The sequence below is a fragment of the Aplysia californica genome, unplaced genomic scaffold (genome assembly GCF_000002075.1).
Source record: "Aplysia californica isolate F4 #8 unplaced genomic scaffold, AplCal3.0 scaffold00847, whole genome shotgun sequence".
NCBI classification, from domain to species: domain Eukaryota; kingdom Metazoa; phylum Mollusca; class Gastropoda; order Aplysiida; family Aplysiidae; genus Aplysia; species Aplysia californica.
The window spans coordinates 83,606-93,314 of record NW_004798117.1 but is presented as its reverse complement, the minus strand read 5'-3'; the positions used below and the strand labels follow the sequence as shown (position 1 = coordinate 93,314).

The window sequence follows — 9,709 nt, the reverse complement described above, 5'->3', positions numbered from 1 at the left end:
CCCCCCAACTTTCAGAACACGTGATCTTTTTTTGGAGTCCATGGCACCTTTTTACAGGAAGCCTTCCATAACATTCATGCTCAACTGATTTGGTTGCCTTAGCTTCCGTGTTGCTTACCCATTAATGACGAAGGTCTAAAAAATAACTGATTTCACTTTTTTTTTAATGTGGCCGTGCATTCAAATGAAGAAACCATAACATATTTTGAAGTATTTCAATTTTTAAAAATGTATTCAAATGTTTTATTTTGTCCTTTATAAAGGACATTGGGCACGAATGGCCCCAGGTTTCTCCCAATCAAATGTCCTCTGTAAAGGACACTGGGCATTGGGTAGTCCTATATCAAAGTCAAAGATCTTAGAAAACCAAAATCGAACCTTTCTAGGAAATTGTATCTTAGAGAAATGTATGAATTGTATGCATAATCGTTTAAATTCAAAAATGTGTAACTGTTTTAGGCAATTTTTTCACTTCCACGATATCCAAAAGATGGCATGCATAACTGCCAATTCAAGCATGAAATTGCTCAGCGCACCTCTGATGCAGTGGCACATTGCATGAACCTCTGTGTGTTGGCCCTTTCCCCACAAAGACTACATCGTCTTTGTTTTGGTATTGATTTTAATGGCGAATATCTGGTGCTACCTTCCGCGTTTTGCTCTCTGAGCTTGCACAACTGGCAAATGATGCAAAGCTCTCAGTAGGTTAAGGTAGATCTGAGCCATAGATCTCTTGAAGGCCAATTGATTCAGAGGCAGAGTGCCACGAGCCGGTGACAACCTGTACAGTAGCCACGCATTGTTGATGGCTACATCTGCCAGAAAGGCAAACAACGGCCATCACCATTTCTTGGATCGGATTGATATCCGATAGGTACCCACATTTTGGTCCAGGCGCTCAACATCACCTATGTTTGAGTTGTACCTGTTGATTAAATTTAGCTGATCAGCAAAGATTTTTTTCTTCTCCTTTCCACCTGGTAACTCGGAACTGAGGACTGCTTTGCTGTTGCCTTCCTGGTAAATCGTTTAATGACAATGATTCTTGCACATCATCATTGACATCATCTTCGTCTGAACTCTGTTCATCTCCTGGTGGAGATATGTAGACATCGGCTGAGACAATTTCAATATCATATCATCTTCTGATTGACTGAGAACTTCATTGAATGTAAATGCCTTTGATCTTGGGAAAAATATAACGAAACCAAAATTTTGAAAGAAACACAGAATGCCTAAAGCACCTCTCCATCCACTTATACACCCTGATATGCCTAAACACCCATCTATACAAATAAAACTGCGTAAACCTTTTGTTTGTTGGTTTAGTATAGGGTTTTACGGCGCTCGCAACTGCATAAGGTCATATGAGCGCGCGGGACACACCTAATACTTTTTCGTTGGTAGGAAATTTTGAATTTTGCCCGGGTGGCGGCCGAAGCCTACTCTTATCGACTTTAGACCACCAAGGGATCTTTAACGTGCGCAACTTGCACACGGGCCCTCCCAGATTTTTCGCCCTTTTCCGAGAAGGCTAGGTGTAGATCTTTCCTACCAGAAGATCAGGGGTGTGGCAGAAAGACAGCAGTTAGGAGGAGCCAAGGAGTAGCAGTAGAAAGGCTGCAGAAAGAGTCAGGAGCCCAGAGGAGGGGGCAAAGGAGGTGAGGGGGTGGGGGCAGAAAGTGGAAATGAAAGCAGACAACAGAACATTGTTAGAGATCAGGAAAGGATGTGAAAGGAGACAATTTTAGAGCAGAAAATTTTTCGGTCGCTACCCGGAATCGAACCCGGGACCTTTGAATGAGGGGCCAACACCTTAACCTCTAAGGCCACGAGAGCCCCCCGTAAACCTTTATACCCACTTATACCGATACACCTACTTATTAAATCTTAGTTGCTCACGTTTTTACCCATCTTAGAATGCGTAAGAATATGGTTTAACTCTAGATTTTCATTAGGTGGGCGACAAAAGGGCACAAAGACGAAATTATTAGGAGCAGAATAGATATTTATAGCCTATGCAGCCAGGTATTATACCTATACACCCACTTATACCCACCAAAAAAAGGATGTAACTTTCCCTTTACACTCGCATATATGTATACACCAAGAAATCGATAACATACCCACTGTTGGCTAATAACGCCCTACCCCTCCCCGCTCATATCTATACTCCCTTTAATACATAAAGCTCAATGCCCAGTGTCCTTTATAGAGGACGTTCAACTGGGAGAAAAAATGGGGCCATTCGTGCCCAGTGTCCTTTATAAAGAACACATGGATTTTTTAAATTTTCTGAACTCTCTCTCTCTCTCTCTCTCTTTCTCTCTCTCTCTCTCTCTCTCTCTCTCTCTCTCTCTCTCTTTCCTGAATTTATGGTGTCTTTGAGTCCCTCTAGAATTGTTTATCATTGGACAGAATCAGTTTGACACCTGAAAAATAGATATCGTGCTTAAAGAAATAACCCTACCGTGGCTAAAACAGACGTTAACTCTATACAATGCCATTCCAAAAACAAAGCAAAACAAAAATCCCTCGAGTGGAAAAAGCACCACCATCTGTCCTTTCTTCCACGTCTATGGCACTTGTTGCGCCCTGTGAGATAACTAGATAGACAGTGCTTGTATAAAACTCGGGGCGTCAGCGCTGTATCAGTCTGTGTTCGCGGGTTGATCGGAATGCTTTTACTGAAGCCAGCACTGGGATTGTATATTATTAAAATTTATTATGGCGACAAGAAGGCTTCCTCGACAAGGTTCATTCTCTGGGTCCAAACAGCCCGAGAAGAAGAAGGCGGGTATAGTAGTTATTATAGTATGTTATAATAGAGTAATATAGTATTGTATATTCTGCCGTACACTAACAAAACGCCTTTCATTATTCACAGCAGTTTCGAGAAATCACCAATTTTCGGCTTTTTTATATAGCTAAACTATTCTGCACAATACATCAACGGTTGATCTTACACCCTGAAGAGATTGTCATTCCGTGTTAATAAGAAAAAGGCGTTTTGTCGACGTACAGCAGTATTGTGTTAGTATAGTATTGTAGTACATGTATAGTATTGTAGTATAGCAATGTAGTATTCTGCTGTGTATAGTACATTAGTATGGTCGTGTTGGTTGCGCTACATGCTTTATACTACCAAATAAAAGAAACCCGAAAACTATTGTATCTATATTTTATCACCCCACATTTTTGTACAATGAAATTCCTTGAGAAGATCAAATGATGCAGCATATCTGGTGTGAATTTTATTGTACTAAAATGTTAATGATAGAAGTTCGTCCGTCAATGTTGTATGATGATCCATGTATCTACAAAGAAGAATACAATTTTTTTAAGAAGTAGAGGTAAGGATTGCGACTATGTGTGGCTTCTACAAAGGCCAATGAGACAAATTCTGACAGAGAAGAGTCTGCCATATTTTTCAGCATGTATATTGTGCTTCACTTTCACTTGTTGATTTGTGCAGCTTGCTGACTTTTTCTTGACTGCTGCATCGTACTAAAATATAGGATTGTACAATGATAAACAATTGTTTTTGCTAGTTTCGTTTCCAGCCTAATAATAATAATATAATATTTACTGTGATATAACAGCTATTGCACACACTGCGACCTTTGGCTATTAAATTCCCTTTATTTTTTTTTTGCTGTAGCTGTGACCGTAAATTCATAAACTGAAGGTGTTTTCCTACATAGGGAACAACAACTGCGGATTTGAAAAAATCCGTATCCGGAAAGAAGTAGGGGTGTGATCTGTTTTCAAATGTTAGTGTGATTCAATAATTTATGCAAAGAGTCATGAACTAAGCAAGTGGAAACCATTTTAAAAAATGGAACGAACTTACAGTCACTCTAAGCCATAAATTACTAGTAGTTCTAATACAGTGGAGTTCGCTGAAAACGGATTTGGTTAATACGACAAAACAGCGGTAAACCGAAATAATTTGAGCAACCTCTCTCAACCGAAAACCCAGCTACACCGAAGCAAATCTGGTGGTCCTTCAGATTTAGCTGCAATATGTTAATTAAAATAGCATGTATAATGTATGTGTTCCCCCCCCCCCCCCCACCCCACCCAAATCGACATAATTTAGATCATTTTAGAAAGCGGGCTGCGATCCTGTTTGTAAGTCTCTCAGCAGATACACCGAGATGCTAGATAAAAATCCTCCCCACACGGGACTCGACCCCAGGTATTCTGCGAGCGACGGCCGATTGCTTAATCGCTGTACCTCAATCGCCGGTAGCACACGCGAAAACCTATCTGGCTTGTAAGGAGTCGAATAGCTTCACCAGCGTCTGTTGCATAAGGATAAGGTTTTTGTCTTACATTCGGAAGACACGAGCTAGATTCCCAAGTGAGTGAGTTATTTTATCAAGTATCTGCAACGTATGGTTGGGATATATCCATACAACCTGGGTTATCCGTGATATCTATATCATAGAATAATAATGATACAAATTACACTTTATTGATTCCTCGTGGGGAAATTTTGGGTTACGGTGGCAAATTTACATATGTTTTTGTTTGAACACACACACACACACACACACACACACACACACACACACACACACACACACACACACACACACACACACACACACACTCACTGTAACTGTCATTACAAAAAACAGTTAGCTTAGTGGTTAGGCTACTTGGACCGTAGTTGTGAGATTGCGAGTTCGGGGGTTCGAGACTGAGCTCGGTCCGACGTTGTGTCCTTGAGAAAGGCATTTATTTTTACAAGGATTTCCTATTTGACTCGGTCCTTTTGGAGATTGGCGTTAACTCGGATTAAGTCTGAGGTCCCGCCTCTCAAATAATCTAATAGTGTTGAAAAGAGCTTTGAACGCAATATCCCACCAATACAGACAATTATCGAAGCTGCCAGCCTCCTGAATTATCTAAACTGTGTTGGCGATTGCATGAAAAAGCTCATGTACAATATAACTGGATCAAGCTGACCTTGACTTAGAAAACTTCTTTTCTCTAACTTCTTGCAGACAATCAGTCGAGCCAGCAGCCGGAAGTCGCGGGCGTCCAGACAGGAGAGCGCAGGCTCCAAGCCTCAGGGTCAAAGTTCAGACAGCGAAAGCGACGTGGACGAAATGAGACCGAGGGGCAGTCGCTCTGACCTTGACCTTATGATGGTGGACATCAGCAATGAGAAAGACTGGGACACAGATCTGGAGACAGAAGGTTTGTCTCACTGTCTGTCTCTTTATTTGTTATTCTATCTATCTATCTATCTATCTATCTATCTATCTATCTATCTATCTATCTATCTGTCTGTCTGTCTGTATGTTTGTCCGTTTATCGATCTATCGTAGATGAACGTTCAGTTCGGAGGTTCATACCCCTTAAATAACATAACAATGTTGAAACGAGCTTTAAACCTGCACACTTCATATCTTTTTTACCAAAGATTTGAATTACAATTTCTTTCCAAAAAGGAACTATCTCATGGCCGCCGCTGTTTGCCGTGTATAACATTTTTTAAATTCAAAACCTTGAGCACCATGGACGCACAGATGAAGGTCAGAACACTAGTCTTACTTGAATTACTTCAATGTAGAACTGGGGTCTTAGGAAGACGTGGTGCTCCATGCTTCCTCGCCCCTCTTCATGGGGATCCATTTCAGTGTGGGCCGGCTGATTGTCTTCATCATCACTAGTCTTGCTATAGTAAAGTGCGTGTGCAACTTTTCTCTGCTTACATTTGGTTTTGTTCCAGACAAGGTGACATAGTACGCTTCATAGTGGACTTGTTTTTATTTTGTTTTGGGTTGTTTTTTTGGGTTGGCGACTTACGGCGCTCGCGACTGCATAGGGCCATATGAGCGCGCGAGACACATTTGATCGATTTTGGACCACAAAGGGAACTTTAACGTGCGCATCTTGCACACGAGACCTCCTAAAAGGCTAGGTGTTAGACCTTACCTACCATAAGACCAGGGGTGTGGCTAAAAGACAGCAGTAAGAAGGAGCCAAGGTGTAGCAGTAGAAAGGCTGCAGAAAGAGTCAAGAGCCCAGAGGAGGGGGCAAATAAGGTGAAGGGGTGGGGGCAGAAGGTGGGGACGAAAGCAGACGACAGAACATTGTTAGAGAGCAGGAAAGGAGGTGAAAGGAGACAATTTTAGAGAAAAAGATTTGTTGTCCCTGTCCAGATCCGAACCCGGGACCTATTGAATGAGAGGCGAACACCTTACCGTCTCGCCCACGAGAGCCCCTTATGACTTTAATTACGTCAGAGTAAACAATCTTTAATATTAATATCATACAAGTCTATGCTTTTTCACTCATATCCTTGTGTCGAACTGGGAGGGGGTATATAACCTTACAGATTTATTTGTTTGATTTTTACTTTTTTTTTTTTAACTCACGTCCTTGTCTCTACACAGAACCACCCACCAGCTACGACCATACAGGCAAATCGGCGTACGTGGAAGCATGCAAAAAGTTTGGTGTGGTGCCCGCCTCCTATTTCCTGAGACACATGAACGAGAGTTCTCTGTCCATGAAACATCACGGCCTGGCGGGGGACGGCATGAAGGCCATTGCTGCTTCTTTGGTGGTGAGTTGTTGTTGTTTTTGTTGTTGTTGTTGTTGTTCATGTTGTTGTTGATGCTGATCATGATAATGTTGTTTTTGTTATTGTTGTTGTCGTTGTTGTTGTTGATGCTGTTGTTGTTGTTGTTGTTATTGTTGTTGTTGTTGTTGTTCATTTTGTTGTTGATGCTGATGATGGTAATGTTTTTCTTGTTGTTATTGTTGTTGTCGTTGTTGTTGTTGTTTTTGCTGTTGTTGATGGTTATGTTGTTTTTGTTGTTGTTTTTGTTATTGTCGTTGTTGTTGATGATGATGATGATGATGATGATGATCATGTTGTTGTTCTTGTTGATGATGATTTTTTCCCGTTTTCTCTTGTTATTGTTTCGCTGTTTTTCTTCTTCTTCTTCTTCTTCTTCTTCTTCTTCTTCTTCTTCTTCTTCTTCTTCTCTTCCTCCTCCTCCTGCTGCCCTTTTCTGCAGCGGTTTTATCTATAACTGTTCTAAATACTGTTCATTACATGAACAGGAAAACTTTTTTCTTAGATCACTTATATAATATAATATATTACACACTCACCCCCACACACACACACACACACACACACACACACACACACACACACACACACCACGCACAAAAAGACCCCACTACCCTCTAGTTTACACAAACACTAACATTTTTTATAGGCTTGGAATCCTGAGCTTTGACCCCATTCTATTTATAACTTCTCAGTCTAACGCGACGATCAACACCCTGGACATCTCAGACAACTGGCTAGGTCTGGAAGGGGGCGTGGCACTCTGTGAGATGCTGAAAGAGAACTGCTTCATAACGGAGTTGGTGAGTCTCGACATGGAGGCAAACACACAGTCACGCGTGCTCTCACGTTAATCACACTCATACACAAACACATGTACTCACTTTCTGGCGTCATAAAAAAGTGCTCATAATTCCACATAGGCCTCCACATGAGCCGGCGTCTATCGTGTTGCGGTTAGGAACTTTGCTGTCGCACGAAGAAGACCTGAGTTCAAATCTGGGAGAATTTTTAGCAAGCATCCAGGTCCTTCTATTGGAACTTTATATCCCTCTCAGACTGGGTTGGCTCTGACAGGCAGGTTCAAAAGCCACCTCCTAAGTGACTTAAAATGTGTCGATGAAGGCGTGAAAACACCTGCTTTAAAAAGGTCCACTGCAGGTGGTTGGCGGATGCTTTGTTGTGGTTTATACCTTCTTTCCTATGAAACATAGTCTAGCATCTCTATCTCTCCTCCTTTTTTGCATTTGTTGCTCTATTATAACACCTTTAATCTTCATCACTTAAGTTATATGGCCTAATTGTGTTGCAAGTGCCGTAAAACTCTTACTAAAACAAGAGTAGACTCCTACGGCCTAATTTTGTTGCAAGTGCCGTAAAATTCTTACTACTGAAACTAAAACAGAAGGTCCGCTGTGTCCCCAGAACGTGTCTGACAACAAGCTGAACTCTTGCACAGAGCAGCTTTGTCAAATCATTGAGCAGAACGACACTCTACGCAAAGTCAACCTCTCTGGTGAGGTGTCTGATCTGTCTGCATGTTTATGTGGTGTGATTGTGTCTGTGTGTATTTTGTATCTGCATAGTATTAGCAAGTTTTAAAACGCATAAAACAGGCTGCAGAGGGTGGATATGCATTATATAAATGTAATTATTATCTGTATTATTTTTTTAAATTATCATTAGTAGTAGTAGTAGTAGTAGTAGTAGTAGTAGTAGTAGTAGTAGTAGTAGTAGTTGTTGTTGTAGTAGTAGAAGTAGTAGTAGTAGTAGTAGTAGTAGTAGTAGTAGTAGTAGTAATAGTAGTAGTAGTAGTAGTAGTAGTGGTAGTAGTAGTAGTAGTAGTCTGTTTGTCTATCTATCTGTCTGTCTGTCCGTCCGTCCGTCCGTCCGTATGCCTGTCTGTCTGTCTGTACGTGTTTATGTAAGCGAATGAGTGTGCATGTGCGTTCTTGGACGTCTTTTAAGACTATTTTATTTCTTGTTTATTGCGTATGTGTGCATTATGTGCAAGTGTTGATAAACTTATGCACTACCCAAAATACACTTCTTAATCCTTGTACTTGTAGTTTTGTTGTGTTTTTGAAGCAACATTTGAAACAAGTGAAGTCCTCCTCAGTCCGTCCTCACACTCATCCTTGTGCGCTCTGTGAGCTCTATTTTCATTTCACGTCCGACCATAAAGCAGGCGACCCTGGTTTGAGTCCCTAACTAGGCTTTCTTGAACTCGAGTTGTTCTGTAGAGTGTTGGCGGTTCTCAGACCAGATGGCTTGGTCATATTGGAGACGGACGTGAAATTCAAATGCTCCAATTCTTAAATAACCTAACAGTGTTGAAAGGGGCGTTTAAACCTAACATTTATACTTACACCATTTCCCTCCTATGTATGTATTGATATACACATGGCGCATTGATTGTATTTTGAAATGTAAATTAATGTGAATATACACGTCTCCTTCGTGCGAAAAGCACAACGTTCGTGTAAATGTTGTCTTACCAAAAACTGGGAATTATGTGCCTGTTTCTTTTTCAGGAAACAACTTTGATGACAGCAGTGCAGAACATATAGCAAACTTAATTCTGGTAAGACGTTCTAATAATAATTTAACATTTTGATTATGAAACTTTTTTTTTTTTTTCCTTTTCTTTTTTCTTTTTTTTTTTTTTGGAGGAGGGGGGTAATTGTTTGGTTTTGTTTCTTTGTTTGTTTGTTGTTAATTTTTTTTTTTTTTTTTGTTTTGGTTTGGTTTGGGTTTTTGGGGGTTTTTTTGTTTCTTGGGCACTGTTTCAAAGATTGTACGCTGTCGGGTGGGTCAGTCTCCTATTTCAGTTATGGAACAAAAACATCCTCAACGGCACGAGTGTTGAGGTCTCATCGACTTTAATATCATGATATATTATCGAAGACTGTGCACTTTGGCGTTGTTCCAGTTTGAGCATACCAATTCCACTTTTTTGTGGGGGATATGCATTTTGCACCATTCTCTACACTAATAGAAGAAGAAGACGAAGAAGAAGAAGAAGAAGAAGAAGAAGAAGAAGAAGAAGAAGAAGAAGAAGAAGAAGAAGAAGAAGAAGAAGAAGAAGAAGAAGAAGAAGAAGAATTG

The 9,709-nt window shown here is 40.7% G+C and overlaps 1 protein-coding gene across 2 annotated transcripts in view; it reads left to right on the top strand.

The window, feature by feature from the left end:
• The window catches only part of LOC101858308 (leucine-rich repeat-containing protein 74B), a gene marked incomplete at its 3' end in the record, with an annotated part of 87,203 nt that overhangs the window by 69,337 nt on the left and 8,157 nt on the right, over positions 1-9,709 (top strand). For both annotated transcript variants that reach the window (XM_005110058.2, XM_035972790.1), the window contains 5 exon segments: positions 5,016-5,211; positions 6,414-6,586; positions 7,297-7,404; positions 8,027-8,117; positions 9,136-9,185. In XM_005110058.2, the coding sequence (XP_005110115.2) occupies positions 5,016-5,211; positions 6,414-6,586; positions 7,297-7,404; positions 8,027-8,117; positions 9,136-9,185 (618 nt within the window).